At 41.3% G+C, this 15,617-nt stretch overlaps 1 protein-coding gene and 1 pseudogene across 1 annotated transcript; both read right to left on the bottom strand.

The window, feature by feature from the left end:
- Window positions 1-895: 895 nt before the first annotated feature.
- Window positions 896-966, bottom strand: LOC116902651 (annotated as a pseudogene).
- Window positions 967-2,088: 1,122 nt separating this feature from the next.
- Window positions 2,089-14,364, bottom strand: Dusp19 (dual specificity phosphatase 19). The gene is made up of 4 exons (XM_032903565.1): window positions 14,040-14,364; window positions 10,563-10,609; window positions 7,228-7,380; window positions 2,089-2,491 (listed from the first exon to the last, which is right to left on the bottom strand). Exons 1-4 carry the CDS (start codon window positions 14,260-14,262, stop codon window positions 2,252-2,254), a joined length of 663 nt encoding a protein of 220 aa, XP_032759456.1. The 5' UTR covers window positions 14,263-14,364; the 3' UTR covers window positions 2,089-2,251.
- Window positions 14,365-15,617: the final 1,253 nt, after the last annotated feature.

Raw genomic sequence — 15,617 nt, 5'->3', positions numbered from 1 at the left:
CGTGCCTGCCAAGCATGCAAGAAACCCAGCACAACCACCTACACCGGGCTTGGTGGCCACAATAGCAAGTCGGAGCCCACCAGTTAAACATTAGTCCTGTCTCAAATGAATGAACCACCATTTCCTAAAGCTGGAGAGATGGTTCAATGGTTAAGAGCACCAGCTGATCTTCCAGAGGACCTCAGTTCAAGTCTCTGTAACCACGTAGCAGCTCACAGCTGTCTGAAATTCTAGTCCCATAGAATCCAATGCCCTCTGCTGGCCTCCATGGACACTGTATGCACATGGTGCACAGACACACATGCAGGCAAAAAAAAAAAACCTATATACACAAGATAAAAATGAAAATAAGCAATAACAACAAAAGATCCTAAGCAAATTCCCAATTACAAACTCTCAGTCTTCTCACTAATCCAAAAGACTTGCATCCCAAAACTCTGCCAAGCTCCCACTTGACACACGCCAACAGTCCACCTTCGCAGACAGCATCCCACGGCCTCCAGCTTACTGCTCCCCCACCTCAGCACTTCCATTTCTCCGGCATTCAGTGCTCCTCCTCAGTCCTTGGCCTTTACATACATAACTGACTCAATTTTAAAAAATCTGCCACAGCCCACCCACCTTCAGTCAACACCCACTTATCTTGTAGAACTTATCGCAAATGTCACTCAAAAGGCATAAAAAAAATTCCCTCATAACTAGACAAAGTTAAGACTTGCAGTATGTACTTACATAAAAGTTTAAAAGATTTCTCTCTCTCTCTCTCTCTCTCTCTCTCTCTCTCTCTCTCTCTCTGTGTGTGTGTGTGTGTGTGTGTGTGTGTGTGTGTGTGTGTGTGTGTGTGTTGCTGATGACGGAAGTCAGGACCTTTTGCAAACTAAGCATACACTGTACCACTTGATTTGCTCTACACAGTCAGAGAAACTAGTAATGAACTATAGAAATGATCCCAGAAAGTATAGTCTTTACCACTTGATTTGCAACCCCCTGCCCCAAGTTCAAAGCCTTGAAGCAAATTTATAATGTACATAATTCAATTTGATTAATGGAAACATTAAAGGAAAAAAAATCCCTTCAACGTGTTCTTCTAGGAAACGGTGTGTGTATAATGTTAAGCGTCTTAACAGTGTTTACAATTTTTTTTGGAGCTGAACCCAGGGCCTTGCGCATGCTAAGCAAGCGCTCTACCACTGAGCTAAATCCCCAACCCAACAATGTTTACAATTTCTTATAGGTTCATAATTTTTTTCCTAAAAAATGCTTTCCAGCAGAATACTCAAATATAAAATAAATCGATCTTAAGATTACATCTTTAAAAACTGTCTCTCACTATAAGGCAGTTTTTAAGGATCCAAGAAAACCAAAAAAAGTATGGCAGGTGACCCATAAACAGAATGCTTAGCACCCAAGTTAAAAGCTCGAAGCCTGGGGGAGTGGATGGGTGGAGCACCCTCTCAGAGGCAAAGGGGAGGAGAGAGATAGGGTGAACAACTCTGGGAGGGGGAACCGGGATGGGGAGAGCAACATTTGGAATGTAAATAAATAAAAAAGGTTAATAAAAAAGTTGAAGTTAAAAAACACAGTATAAGTGATAACACCTAATTTTTAAAAAATCATAAAATCATCAGAGTATCTACACAACCACTTGAAGAATACAAGAGAAATGTTTATAATAGGACCAAATTTAAAAGTCAAAGTGAAAATTAGGTTTTCATAAGAGGTTATAAAGGTCACATGAATTTATAACCATTATATAAATGTTTATATAAGCCTTTTGATTCTGGTACTCTTGGGGGGAGATAAAAGTATTATTTTTAACCTTAAAAATATTCTCAAAAATTTTACTTCCCTTTGAAATGGTAAGCCTTCACTCAGTAAGACTGTCACTTCAAAGGTTCTCTGTCCAGAAAGTGTGTGTGAGAGAAGAAGAATAAATTAAAAGGCTTCATGGCTTGTTTTTCTAACTCCAACGAGGGTTTTTAGGTTTAAACTTTCTCCTACAGAAATCAGTTAATTATCTACTTGATAATATGCTATTTTCTCTTAGAACTCAAAGAAACACTTAACCAGATATTGAAATAATAAGGAAAAGGTAAAATGTAAAAATGTATTAATTCTGGTCGACAAACGTAGCTTCCATTTCCACTGGTAAAAGACAACAGAAAAGGGAAGCTTTACAAGTTACCGTCCAAAACACAGGCAAGAGGGCAGAGGCAGATGCGTAAGTAGTTTGCCTCCGCTAGAGTACAGATCACGGACCATGGTCCGTGGCCACTGCGGGCACTTGGTCACCTCCATTGCTCTCTTTGCCTATTCGGTAGGTGCGGAGTTGTTCCATGAAGCCAGGATTCGGACATATGGATGGTCTTGCCTCTTTCACCAACGACAAAGCACTGGTGAAAGCAAGTTCTTCAGAACTCATGAGGAAGCCGATGACAACCGCAGCAGCCCTGGAAATCCCTGCGTTACAGTGGACGAGAACCACGCCATCCTAAAACGGCGTCAAACAAAATTCACGTTAGATACCTGAGAATGCTTAAAGTTTATTACACATTCTTAGTAGACTCAAAACTACAAAGTAAATGACTCGTTTATGTATTTACCAGAATAAATTTCATTGCAAAAAAATGAAGGAAAAAAATTGCAAAAAAAAAAAAACAACAACAACAACAAAAAAAGGTCATCCAACATCTGCTCTTGCCCAGGACTGAGATGCTCTGATAATGTGATTGGAATTCTGGAATAGCATCTTTTACAGGACTCAAGTGATCCAGCCCAGTACACATAAAAACGTACTAACTTACCGTGTATGTAAATAACTAGTATCACTGGCTTGAACATCTATATACAAAATGACTGTCTAGGGAAAAAATTATGCCCTTGGGTATATTATTCTGTAAGGAAGTAAATTAAAAACATTTTTAACTCCTCAGTAAATGATGGCATGGACAGCCTATAACAACGTGGAGTGGAAGAGGTAACTAAATAGCCTCAGTGAGGTCAGTAAGTGAAGAGCCTCTCGGGTAACCTGTAAGTGATACTTTACAAGGGAAATGAACACAATATGGGTGGATGCTGATGCAGACAATATTGTATTAATAATGAATGCAGTAGATCTGATGGGTCAGCACTGATACGGTCTGGCCTAGCGCAGGCTTTTAAAAAGTTAATGATCTACAGTGAATGGAGCAGGCACCACAGAATCAACCCCTTCCGCAACCTGCTTTCTCCACTCTTCATTTGGTACAACACAGAAAAGGGACAGGAGGGAGTACCATATCACTGGAACCCCTAGCCCCCAAGCACAAGACACACACTGTTTTTATGGGTCACTTGGCTACATTAGGTTTTCAAAGCAGCTTCCTCACATCTGTGTATCTGTGGTAAAATTTCTTTCTTGACCCATTATATCAAACTTTCAAGTGTATCTCTTCTAAATAATGATTAGCAACGAAATGACCAATATTTTAAAATTCCTTACATCAACAAGTCTACTTCAAGTGTTTTCTTATACATATCTATAATTCATTTTTTCTTTTTTTTTAAAGATTTATTTATTTATTTTATATGAGTACACTGTCCCTATCTTCAGACACACTAGAAGAGGGCATCAAATCCCATCACAGATGAGCTACCATATAGATGCTGGGAATCGAACTCAGGACCTCTGGAACAGCAGTCGGTGCTCTTAACCACTGAGCCATCTCTCCAGCCCTCTTTTTTTTTTTTATTGAACTTCTTTATTTACATTTCAAATGTTATTCCCTTTCCCGGTTTCCCAGACACAAGGCCCCTATTCCATCCCCCTCCCCTTCTTCTATAAGGGTGTTCCCCTCCCCATCTACCCCCCTTTCCAGTCACCCCCCACCCCCACCCGGACAACCTCCTATACTGGGGGTCCAACCTTGGCAGAACCAAGGGCTTCTCCTTCCACTGGTGCCCAACAAGGCCATCCTTGCTACCTATAATTCATTTTTGAGTTTTATTTCTATATCAGGGAAGGAAAAGAACGTTCATTATATACATCTATGCATCAGGAAATGTTCCCACTTTTAAAAAGTTATTTTTATTTTTAAAAACATGTGTCTGTGTACACTCACAGACACAGTGGGTTTATGCACACAGGGTGCAGTGCACATGGAAGCCAGAAGAGGGCTTCTGGAACTAGAGATGGTTGTGAGCTGCCTAGGTACTGAGAACTCTGAGAACTCCTGGGCCATCTCTCTAACTGCCTCCCCCCCTTTTTTTGGTTGTTGTTGTGTGTGTGTTTTCCGCTTTTTGCAGTACTGAGAATTAAATCTATAGCTCTGCACACACTAAAAACTATATTACAACAACTTGAAAATTACTAATATATATTATTCAGTTCAAAGCAAATCTCCAGATCTCAAATTTACCTATTTGAAAATACTAATATTTTCCTTTCACTATGTTTTATAACTACCCTCAGAGGTCCGCTTGAGTTCCCTGGAACTAGAGTTACAGATGGCTGTGCGGCACCCTATGGGTGCTGGGAATTGAGGCTGTGTACGCTGCAGGAACAAGCGCTCTTAACGGCTAAGCCAACCCTCCAGCCCCAGTAACTACTTTCTCTAGCTTTTAAATTACTTATTTCCTTTGTTTTTAAACTATTCTGTAGGGATCGTATGGTCCTTGAGGTATTTGTAAAAGAATGTTAGGTTTTATTTCTTGTCCCCAGAGCTAAAAAGGGTGAAGCGAAGTCTTCCTTTACACTTTCTACTATGCTACAGCTGACAGGCCTTTATTTATCTCCTCTTGGTGCAGCTCACCCTGGCTCTTGTCCTAAGAAGACTGCCCCTGCGGAGGGGCTGTGTTACCCATCTTTGTCTCTCTAGCACCAAGTTCAAGTCCTAGCACACAGTAGGGATTATGTAAATTTTTGCTAAGTAAATAAATCAATTGAGTGTGCACTTCTGTGAAGAAATCTTGTTACCCTAAAAGTTCAGAGTGAGGGGAGATAAGATGTCCAGTAGGTAGAGACGCTGATTGTCAAATTTTCAGTTCCCATCTGGGGAAGGGTCTTGGTAATACAGACGCTCATGACCAGTCAACATGCAAAAAATACGTGACTGTGCAGTGCTCAGCCATAAATGGAACATCTCTATGATAACCCTCCCCTGAAGGCTCAAGGAGCATTGTGGAAGAGGAGGCAGAAAGATTGTAAGAGCCAGAATTCAAGTCTTAACCCTGCTTGGGGAGCTACTGACAGCCGACTGGTACTAGGGGAGCGAAGGGTCAGCTTTCTTTATACGGATAGGTTGACCATGTTCCAATGGGTGCCCCATGCCCATGTTTATATGGGCAGTACCAATTGCACTCTGAGTTATTAAAAAAAAAAAAGGGAGGCTATGAATTTGAGAGGGGGATGTGGAAGGATCTTGGAGGAATGAGAGGGAGGGAATAGAGGAGAAATATGATTAAAATACATTGTATCCATGTCTGAAATTCTCAAAGGCTGAATTTAAAATGCTACATTAAAAAATAAAATGAAATATAATAATGAAATACTTCCAAACTCTTTTGGATAGTCAGACTCTGTCATTCAGTGAAGCAAGAGTACAACCTCATTATCATGCTGAGGTCTGACTGCAAGCATTTGGCAGCACAGGCCACTTTGACGACATTCATGACTGTCCAGACATGGCGCTGTAGTTTTAGTATGTTTTGAGTATGTTATCTAGCGGTTCACGGTTTCAAAACTTGGGTTCGCATTCCAAGATTAGGAACTGGTGGGACCCAGGGAAGTGTAGGTGTTCTTCTGCTACTGTGTGGGTTCTTCTGTCTTCCACCCTTCTCCACCCCTTTTCTTCTGCCTTTCAACCTCCCAACACTAGATAGAGCTGAACAGAGAGGAAAGGAAAGAGATCCCTGAATAAAGTCAGGGAGTGACACTATCTTTAGACTACTTCCTGCTGATTAGGGGTAAGTTGATCTTCACCGTGAAGATATCTAATTTCTCCTTCTGGTTTCGTCTTTGCGCATGACCACTTAACAAACCACAACCAACAACAACAACAACCACCACCACCAATCAACAGCCCGCACCACCTCTCAGGGGCCTAGCTTTTATATACACTCTGAAAAGTCCCCAGAATTTCAAGTGTCACACAGTCGCAGAAGCTGTCTGCAGTTGGCAAAATCACACCCCAGCTAGAACACAAGGTGAGTCACAGCTGCGGTGAAGCAGTCCCATATCCCTACACTTAAGATTAAAATGAAAATATATTCTTATATTTCTATGTTTTCTTAAAGATACCAAAATTTCAAAATAGTCCCTACAGGGCTGTACTCTTTCATGGCAGGTAGTAGCAGAGTTACCATGGAGTTTCTGCTTATCAGAATGTTGATGTAGATCAAACATTAAGATTAAAATGATAGGCTGTGTTGGTCTTCTAAAGACACAAAGCCAGCAGACAGTTTCTGATTAGGATTCCGTACAATCTTAACACACACACACACACACACACACACACACACACACACACACACACACACAAATGCTTTCTTCCTTAAAATTCTATGGTTCAAAACACATGAGGGCCAGAGATATGGCTCAGTTGGTACAGTACTTATTTGGCTCGAAAGCCCTGAGCTCCATCCCAGTACAACATAAAAACAGGCATGGGAATACACGACTGTAATTCCAGCCCCCAGATGGTAGAGGCAGGAGGATCAAAAGTCCAAGATCATCCTTGGCTACAACAGCACGTCTGAGTCTTAACCTGAGGTGCATGAGCCCCTGCCTCAATAAATACATCAATAAAAATTGAAATGCACAGATACACAGTCTCTGTGCCTTAGTCATTAAAATGTATGAATATTCATCATCATGAATACACTCACAAGACTAGAGCAGACTGTACCCTTTGGTCCATCTGGTTTCTTAGGAATCAGTCAGAATGTAGGTCCCAATTCAGCCTCCGAGGATATTTAACTACATATTTGCAGAGAAAGATTCATTAAGTGAGGGAGTTTATCTCCTAGTGTTTCTTGGTAAGGACTCAGAACAAAACTAAATTAATAGGAGAAGTAGACGTCTCATTAAGAAAAAAAACAATTGGAGAGTGAGAACCTTAAGGATCTAATGAGTACTGCTGGAGGGAAATTTTCACGATGGCTCTTCACAAATTTATTGCAAAATGTACAAAGACCAGGCAGTGGTCCTACGTTTTTAATTTTCTACTTCTGTATCAGTACAAACCTCACCTTCAGTTTTGCTTGCTCAATAAACTCAAAACATTCTGGAAAATAGGACAGGATATTGGTTTCAGGCACATCCAGTATAGAAATGGTCTTATATGTAAACTCACTGAGGAAAGCGTTCTGAACTCCATACGCGACGTTGAGAATATGGGTCACCTTAAAGGAAAGAAAAAAAAGATGATTTTTAAGTTCTATGAATCAGATGGTCTAAAAATAGACTATAATGTTAATTTCCGGAATAAGAATACTCAGACATATAACTCGACTCACTGAATGATACGTCATCTTCGTGCCCTTTCCTCTGCCTCCTCCCTCAAAAGCAACACTCTTTTATGATACATGCACGGCCCTTTTGTGGTGCACCAACACAATGAGAATAAAGACCAGGTGGAACTTACTATCACAAGCACTGAGTGAACAACGACCTTAGCAGAAAGTACTTAAAATCATCTACTGGGGAAACAAACAAACAAATAAAAAACACTCAATGCATACCCATACAAAAACGTTGGTGATGAAGGGGTGGTTTTTGGTTGGTTGGTTGGTTGGTTGGTTGGTTGGTTTGGGTTTTGTTTTGGTTGGTTGGTTGGTTGGTTGGTTTGGGTTTTGTTTTGGTTGGTTGGTTGGTTGGTTGGTTGGTTGGTTGGTTGGTTGGTTTGGGTTTTGTTTTGGTTGGTTGGTTGGTTGGTTGGTTGGTTGGTTGGTTGGTTGGTTGGTTTTATTGCAGTGAACCATGGGTGGTAGAGCTGATGAGGAACCCAACATAAAAGACCTTTTCTCCAATAAAGCCTACCTATACTACTCAAGTGGAGAACTGTTTATTGATGCTGGCCTTGGGATGAGATGCCCTTTATACTAGTAAGAATAGTGTGCTTCTCCTAGGTATTATTAAGGGGGTGGCTGTGCAGAGAGCAAGCAGGGTCTGATAGAGATGCTCTTGATTCCCACCCCAAGAGTGAAGCTGAACGTGAACATGTGTAACATTACAACAGGAGGGGTGAAGAAAACAAAAGCAACTTGCCAATGCAGAGGTTCCTCAGATTCTATCTGCCACATCACCCTGAACAGCACTGATCTGTTAGTGGAAATAAGGCTGAAACTTCCTCTCGTTTTTGTCAAATTGTTGGTGTTCGAGAGTCCTGGTAGGAGATCCAGGCACTCTTGTGTGTTTATGCAATTAAGGGCCATTATTTCTCATTACCAGGAGGTAATGAGTATAATAAACCAAAGAGAAGCCCGATTAAGCTCAGCTCAGTAAACTGACAGGCACAGGTATCAGACTAGCTAATGAGCTGATCGTTAGGTATTTTCCTTTGGGAAATAACTGCAAATAATTATCACATCACATTTTTATCCTCCATTCAGTCGATCTTTGTTTCCCTCAGAACTAGGGTGACAAACGTCAATGAATAAGGTCTTTGTCCTCTCAACCTCTTGATGGTAATAATATAAGGCAGACAGCGGTGAGAGCTAAGAGGCTATGGAGGTGGACTCCAATGGGAGGAAGAGATTACCCCGTGTACCCCTTGTCTCAGCCCACACCAGGTGTGCATAGCCATTCTATCGGCCTAAACGCTCTTCCCATCGGTATCATGGTTGGCAATTATGAGGTCTCAGGGAAATGAGCGCTCTCAGAGAAATCAGCTCACGCGAGCGGCACTACCAGTGTTTTTGCTGCTTTGTTTGAGTCTTTCGGAGGAGATAATCTCATCAGAAAGTGTCACGTGGCAACCTTTACAACTTCCCATCGGATCTCATCCATCTTACCTGTACCCTTTCTTCCTCCCTCTTTCAATAAACGATACATCCCTGCATTCTTTGCAGGCTATTCCCAGAGTGTGCACCGGAACCATACCACTATTGCTGCACTTCTCTCTAGTGACTTCCAGAATCTTCTCTTTCTCTAACATCAACCTTAAACCATGCTCAATGTCTTCCTGGTGCCACCCAATTTCTCTTACTTGCAGTTGTACTCCTGGGAAGAGACACCATGACCAAGGCAACTCCTAGAAGAAACCATTTACCCGGAGCTTGCTTGCAGTTTGGCAGCAGCCAGCAGCCATGGTGCTGGAGCAGGAGAGCTCACATCTGATCTACACGTTACACACTGAGAGAAGGCGTGAGACTGTGCCTGGTATGGGCTGTTGAAATCTCAAAGCCCACCCCTAGTGAGACACCTCCTGCAACAAGGCCACACGCCCTAACCCTTCCTAATCAGCCCAGCAACTAACTATGAACCCCGTTCTCCCGAAAACTAACCAACCATGGACATCTAAGAACATCTCAAATCCACTACTATCATCTTCTCTGAGAGTACTAAAATAACTTCGCAGTTGGCCTCCCCGTCTTTAGCTCAAACAATTCCCACAATCTATTTCCCATGCTGCTTCTAATGAGAAATCTTTTTTGGAAGCACATTTAATTCTGTTATTTTCCTAGATAAAACCTTTCATTGGCTTTCTGCCATGTTTTGGATTGTGTCCAAACAATTTGCACTGGTTTATGCGGCCCTCCGTAATCTGTTTTATGCTTCTCTCCCTCGCTCATACCCTGCGTTCTCACACTATTTCCTGAACTCCCGGCCTTTCTCTTCACCAGCTTTGGGATGTTGACACACGCCCCATCTCTTGCATCTGAACCCTTGGATGCCTGTTCCTTTCTCAACCACCTCAGAGCAGAACTGAAGTGTCACCTTCTCCAAGAAGCATTTCCCAAGTCCCCAAGCCCCAAACTAAACAAAGTAAAGCGGGGTTAAAGGCGCCATCATTCTGCACTCCCCCACCCAGCCACACAATATCTGACTGTAGACCTTGGGCTTCTCCTTGGGCCCATTCAGTGCATAATCATCAAGTGGTCAAGAACCTCAGTGCTCCTCAGACCACGCAACACCAGCTGAGCACCTGACAACAGCAAACAGCTGAAAATGACTCTGAGGAAACACTTTAGACAAGCAATAAATCCTATCAGCTGCGTGAAGGGAGGTAAAAGCCAGTGTACGGGAGACTGGTATATGAACTGGGAGCGAGAATGGCTAGATCTGTGACAAGCAGACACGAGGGAAAGTCTGCCCCTCTGCTTCAGCAGAGGCAAGATAATCACTGCGAGAGTCGAGTTCATGAGGGTGTGAAGGAGTCGGAGAAGAACACGGAACCGAAAGGGTGAATTCCAGACCTGTGTGTTTAAAATAGATGCAATTATTTTGGCAATGCTACTAAAAGGATAGCCCAAATGGTACAGATTAATCCGAATTACGCAAAAGTGAGCAATACAATTCTTCCCACGGGAAAATGGACATCTTCCTGCATGTTGTGCCAGGGCCGTTTACCCTCCTCGTTTACCTTGTGCTTTCTCAGTAGCTCCAGATCATGCGCAGCATCCTGGGACCCTGTGGAAATAAATCACATTATCTTGAACATAAACACAATCGTGGGAACTTTGTGCAACGATTCTCTTAAAAATCACAACAGAGGGGGACAATAATCATGGGAGGACATCAGTTCAGTTTTTAGAAGGGAAATTTGGTAATATCATCCTGGAAAATTACCTTTTATTACCTATGGCCTTCCCGACTTTGAATAATTTATACTAAAGTTATAGATGTCACAGTGATTATCTCTCAGGATGTTCAACAGATAACAGATAAGAAGAAAACCAGCACACAAAACAACTCTGAGTCCAATAGAGGGGCTCGGATAAGTAAGAGATTACCACAGTGAAATCTGTACCTCAGTATGTACCAGTAGAAATAAAAATTAAAATAGTTAAGGCATGGGACACGGGTTCTCAATATATCAGCGTATAAATGTGCTCCGGGGGCTTGGGGAATGGCTCAGCGGGAGAAGTACTTACTAACACAGGACCTGAGTTTAGATCCTAATACACACATAAAATCCAGGCATGCTGTGAAATAAATAATCAAAAACAAAAAAACATATATGCTGAATAACGAAGTACACTGAACAAAACATTAAATGTGGGGTTACAATAAATAACCCTTTCTTTTACAAAAGACAAAAAGGTATTAAGGAAATCAGACACCCACAAAGTTCAAGGCAGCTGGTGAGGGAACACTCAGTAGCTTTGAGGTTCAGGGGCTCCCACCCACACACGGTATACCACGAATGCCATGCCTTTCACGGTCTCTTTCCATTGAAGATGGCTCTCTACTCTCCCACATTTGGAGACTGGCTCTGGTTAATAAACAAACCCCTTCCCCAAGAATTAAGCAGGTATAGAGTTTTCACAAATGATCGAATAGAACATTCACAATAGAAAATGTCAAGAATTTTACTTTTCTGTAGTTCAATTTCCATAAACAATGCTTTTTTTCCTTCAGTATCTAGGAATGAGCCAGCTTCTCTCACATGATAACTGAGGGCCACAAGCACACAGTGATTCCAAGCTGAGAGGTTCCTACTAAACCTGATAAGCAGAATGTGTATTCTGCTTCTTCCTACTTGGAAGTTGGACTTCCAAACCACAAGCATTCAGTAAATATGGATGGTGGGTACGGAAACTGTCTGTCCTCTCACCAGCCTGTCTTTCTATTTGTTTCAAATGCTTCATGACTAAAAGGTGATTCTCAGTTTTCTACTGTAGGAAGTTTTAACTGTGTTGGGGTGGGAAAACAGGTTCAGATAAATTAATTTTAATTTAATAGTTTAGTAACGTATCTTTTAACTAATTATTCTATTCTGTTTGTATAAGAAAATAGTAAAAATTGTAACATGGCTTAAATGAAATTATTTTCCTTTTCACCCTACACTTATTGCTTTAGTAATCCTCTCTCTTTCTCTCTCTCTCTCTCTCTCTCTCTCTCTCTCTCTCTCTCTCTCTCTCTCGGTCGACTATATTACAGAAACAGTTGTATTTTCTAAGTGACTACCAAATTATGACAATATTGATATAAACATAAACCCTGTGTGTCTGGTGTATTTGTCTGTGGTGTTGAGGCAAGAACTCTATCACTCACTCTCACTATGTTGCTCAACCCCATGTCACTCTGGAGCCCAGGCAGGCCTTGAACTAGTTATTATCCTGCCTCAGCTTCTGGAACAGCTATAATTGCATTCAATTAAGATTCTTTTTTGGGTTGAGGATTTAGCTCAGTGGTACAGCGCTTGCCTAGCAAGCGCAAGGCCCTAGGTTCGGTCCCCAGCTCCGAAAAAAAGAAAAAAAAAAAAGATTCTTTTTTAAAGAATGTATTTGCTTATCTGTTCACTTTTTTCTGTTTATTGTATATGTAACAGAGAGAAAGGAAAAGAGGGGGTGAGAGGGAGAGAGAGAGACTAACGACAGAGATAGAGTTTGTGATCAACTATGGAGGTCAGAAAAGGCTGCATATACATATTCTCGTTCTTAGAAACATACAAGATCTGAACCATCCAGCTCAGCCAAAGAATTCGCTTAACTTTTTGCTTTTCATTTGGTTAAACGATGGTATTTTCCCCTAAACTGCGATATTTATGGTCTTATTTATTTAATCAACCTAAAGATGTATATGGCAATTCTTAGGATACATGGTATAACTTGAGTTTTTGAAAAATAAAATAAAATAAAATAAAATTCACAATGCCAGAGCAACCTTATAGGATGTCACTTCAATTACAGCAGAGAGGAGCTGGAGAGGTGGATCAGAGGCTGCGTGCACTTGTTGTTCTTGCAAAGAACTGAGGTTCAGTTCCCAGCATCCATGGTGGTTCACAACCATCTGAACCCAGCTAGAGAAAATCTAATGAGCTCTTCTGACCTCCAAGACACAGCACACGTGCCTACACGCATGCAACACATGCACATAAAATAAAATAAAAAAACTAAAATTATTGTAAGCAGATGTTTTTTGGAAGTTTTGAGAGGATAAATAAGTTGGAACATGTAATGTAAGTCTGACCTTTTTTAAAAAAAATGTATTTATTATATATAAGTACTCTGTAACTGTCTTCAGACAGACCAGAAGAGGACCTCAGATCTCATTACAGACGGTTGTGAGCCACCATGTGGTTGCTGGGATTTGAACTCAGGACCTATGGAAGCACAGTCAGTGCTCTTAACCACTGAGCCATCTCCCCAGCCCATAAGTTTAACCTTAAACGACATAGTAACTATGATAGTGTGCAGAGTCAGTCAGACTTGGACCTAATCCCCTGGACAACTCTGCTATTTACTGACTCTATTGCCTTCGCAAATTACTTCCCCAATCTTAGTGCCCAATTCCTATTTGTAATATGAAGATAATTCCTACTTGAAGATAGTTATAACAATTATATACTGTGTATAGCTAAACTGTGGGTATGTCTAACTCCTGTGTCCAAGTGTTAATTTCTCATTTATAAATGCAAAGCAATGCAGACTTATGGAATAGGCTGTTTTCTAAAGAACACCATCAGGCTCATAGCTATGAAGTAGAAGTCTTGTTTTTAACACCCAAAGACAGGCACCATGAGCAGATGCAGCCGTAGGAAACACACTTTCAACGTCGTTTCCACAACCATGGAACCACTTGTTATTACTGCATCTTTTAAAGGATATAGTCTTTTCTATAATACAAGAAAATACAACATCCCATTATCCTTTAAAGAAGGTTAGAAAAATAGAGAAATGTTTCTTCTAAAACTCAATAATCTGGTGTTTTTAGAAGAATTGTGGGGGCAGACACATCCCTATTTTGTTCCTAACCCAAAAAAGTAAGCATTTCAACTCTTCATCAGGATAGCTGATAATGTTATTGTGCATAGGGGATTGGTATGCACAGGGGAGGCTGCTGGCAAAGGAATCCGGTTCTCCACAACGTAGTGGTGGCAAGTCAGTTTACTCACCCAGAAGCAACCAGGGCTTAATAACGCCAACTTGCAGGTCCAAGGTAAGGTCCTGCACATAGCCACAACTACCCCCACCGCTGGTCTCTGTTTCCACAACATGAACTGTGGCATCCTTCCAGGTTTCTATGAGTTTCTTTCCAGTTAGCGTGGTCACCCTGGTGCACTGCTTCCTGAGATTATCCCGGGAGAATGCTTTGATTTCTTGGTTCAGGGAGTGCATTACATGAGCGAAGGAGGAAAAGCAGCAAGGAAAAAAAAAAAGAAGAAAGAAGGGAGGAAAAAGGCACTGCACGCTGCAGGGCTAGTCAGCCACTAGTCACTTAGTGCAGCAGGCCCCTGCAGTGACAACCTCACCTCCTGGAAAGAAGAGAGCAGCCCAGCACCGCTGTCCCGAGCACCGTTGTAAGGCGAGAGCTGATTGGCCGCTAAGAAACGGGCGCCAATTGGATGCTATTTCTCATCGCTGACGGAAGTTGTATGCCTTCCGGATCCATTCAAAATCTTCTTACCCTATCCTGTTTTTACTCTCGGTTTTTAATCCTAGCTTTATTTTGGACTCGGGGGGAATAATCATTTTTTAAGACTCATTTGCAGAGAGCCGGTATCTCGTAGCTTTCTAAGGGCAGTGATTTTTCTGGAATTGTTTTACTGGTTTCGGAGATGACAATGAAGACAGCAGCTGTCACCACGACCTTTTCCCACCCGGTTGTGAGTCCTCCTGTGGCTCACAGAGGCCTAAGGCTACAGGGTCTGCCTTCTGCCTCACTCTTTTTCTCTCTGCTGTTACTCTTAGAAGAAACATTCACTAGATAAAGCCATTCAGTCTGTTTGTGAGGCTCCAACGGGGTAAAATCTACATTAAAAAGTATTTTTAAATATACGTTTCTACAGACTAGCAAAAGTTAAAATTTAAGTGTATTCTGACCTTCCCATGCCTTATACAGAATGAATGATAGTAATTCTATACGTAGTTGGGAAAACAAACATTTACCAAACAGATCAATAGCATGCTGAGTCTGCCTACAAAAGACGATTGGTTTTTGCAAATGGGAACTTAACTATTCCTTCAACTGAAATTTTCCTTATTAACCCTTACTAAAATGTAATTTTAAGGTAATTTAAGTACAATGTATAACGTTTTGGTTTTTTTTTTTTTTTTTCCTATTCTTTTTTTTTCGGAGCTGGGGACCGAACCCAGGGCCTTTCGCTTGCTAGGCAAGTGCTCTACCACTGAGCTAAATCCCCAACCCCAATGTATAACATTTTAAGATTTAGAAAGATGTATTCTTCACTGCATACAAACATTTTGTTGCTTTCAAAACATTCTGACATAAAAGTAAGTTTATGAGCTGAATTTTTGTGCCCCTTCAAAATGAGTTGGAATTAGGAGCCCAAGTGTTCAGATATTTGGAGATGGGACCTCTGAGGATAATTAACATTGTATTAAAACATATGACAAGATTAGTGGTTTCGTGAGAACAAAGGAGAACTCTTCCTTCCCTAGATAAAGCAGGATTAAGGAAGGAAGTTGGGAGAAGTGGGTGTCAAGGAAAGGGAACAAACACACCAGCAGCC

The sequence above is a fragment of the Rattus rattus genome, chromosome 5 (genome assembly GCF_011064425.1).
Source record: "Rattus rattus isolate New Zealand chromosome 5, Rrattus_CSIRO_v1, whole genome shotgun sequence".
NCBI classification, from domain to species: Eukaryota; Metazoa; Chordata; class Mammalia; order Rodentia; family Muridae; genus Rattus; species Rattus rattus.
Note: the sequence above shows the minus strand (reverse complement) of the source record. Positions and strands in the feature narration are given on the sequence as shown.

Bases quoted from the DNA above. Each gene is read 5' to 3' on its own strand.
- Dusp19 (XM_032903565.1), bottom strand. From the start codon at position 14,262: ATGCACTCCCTGAACCAAGAAATCAAAGCATTCTCCCGGGATAATCTC. The intron at 10,610-14,039 runs GTGAGTAAACTG...TTATTTCCACAG, and splicing joins TAAGCCCTGGTTGCTTCTGG to GGTCCCAGGATGCTGCGCAT. The intron at 7,381-10,562 runs GTAAACGAGGAG...CTTTCCTTTAAG, and splicing joins AGCTACTGAGAAAGCACAAG to GTGACCCATATTCTCAACGT.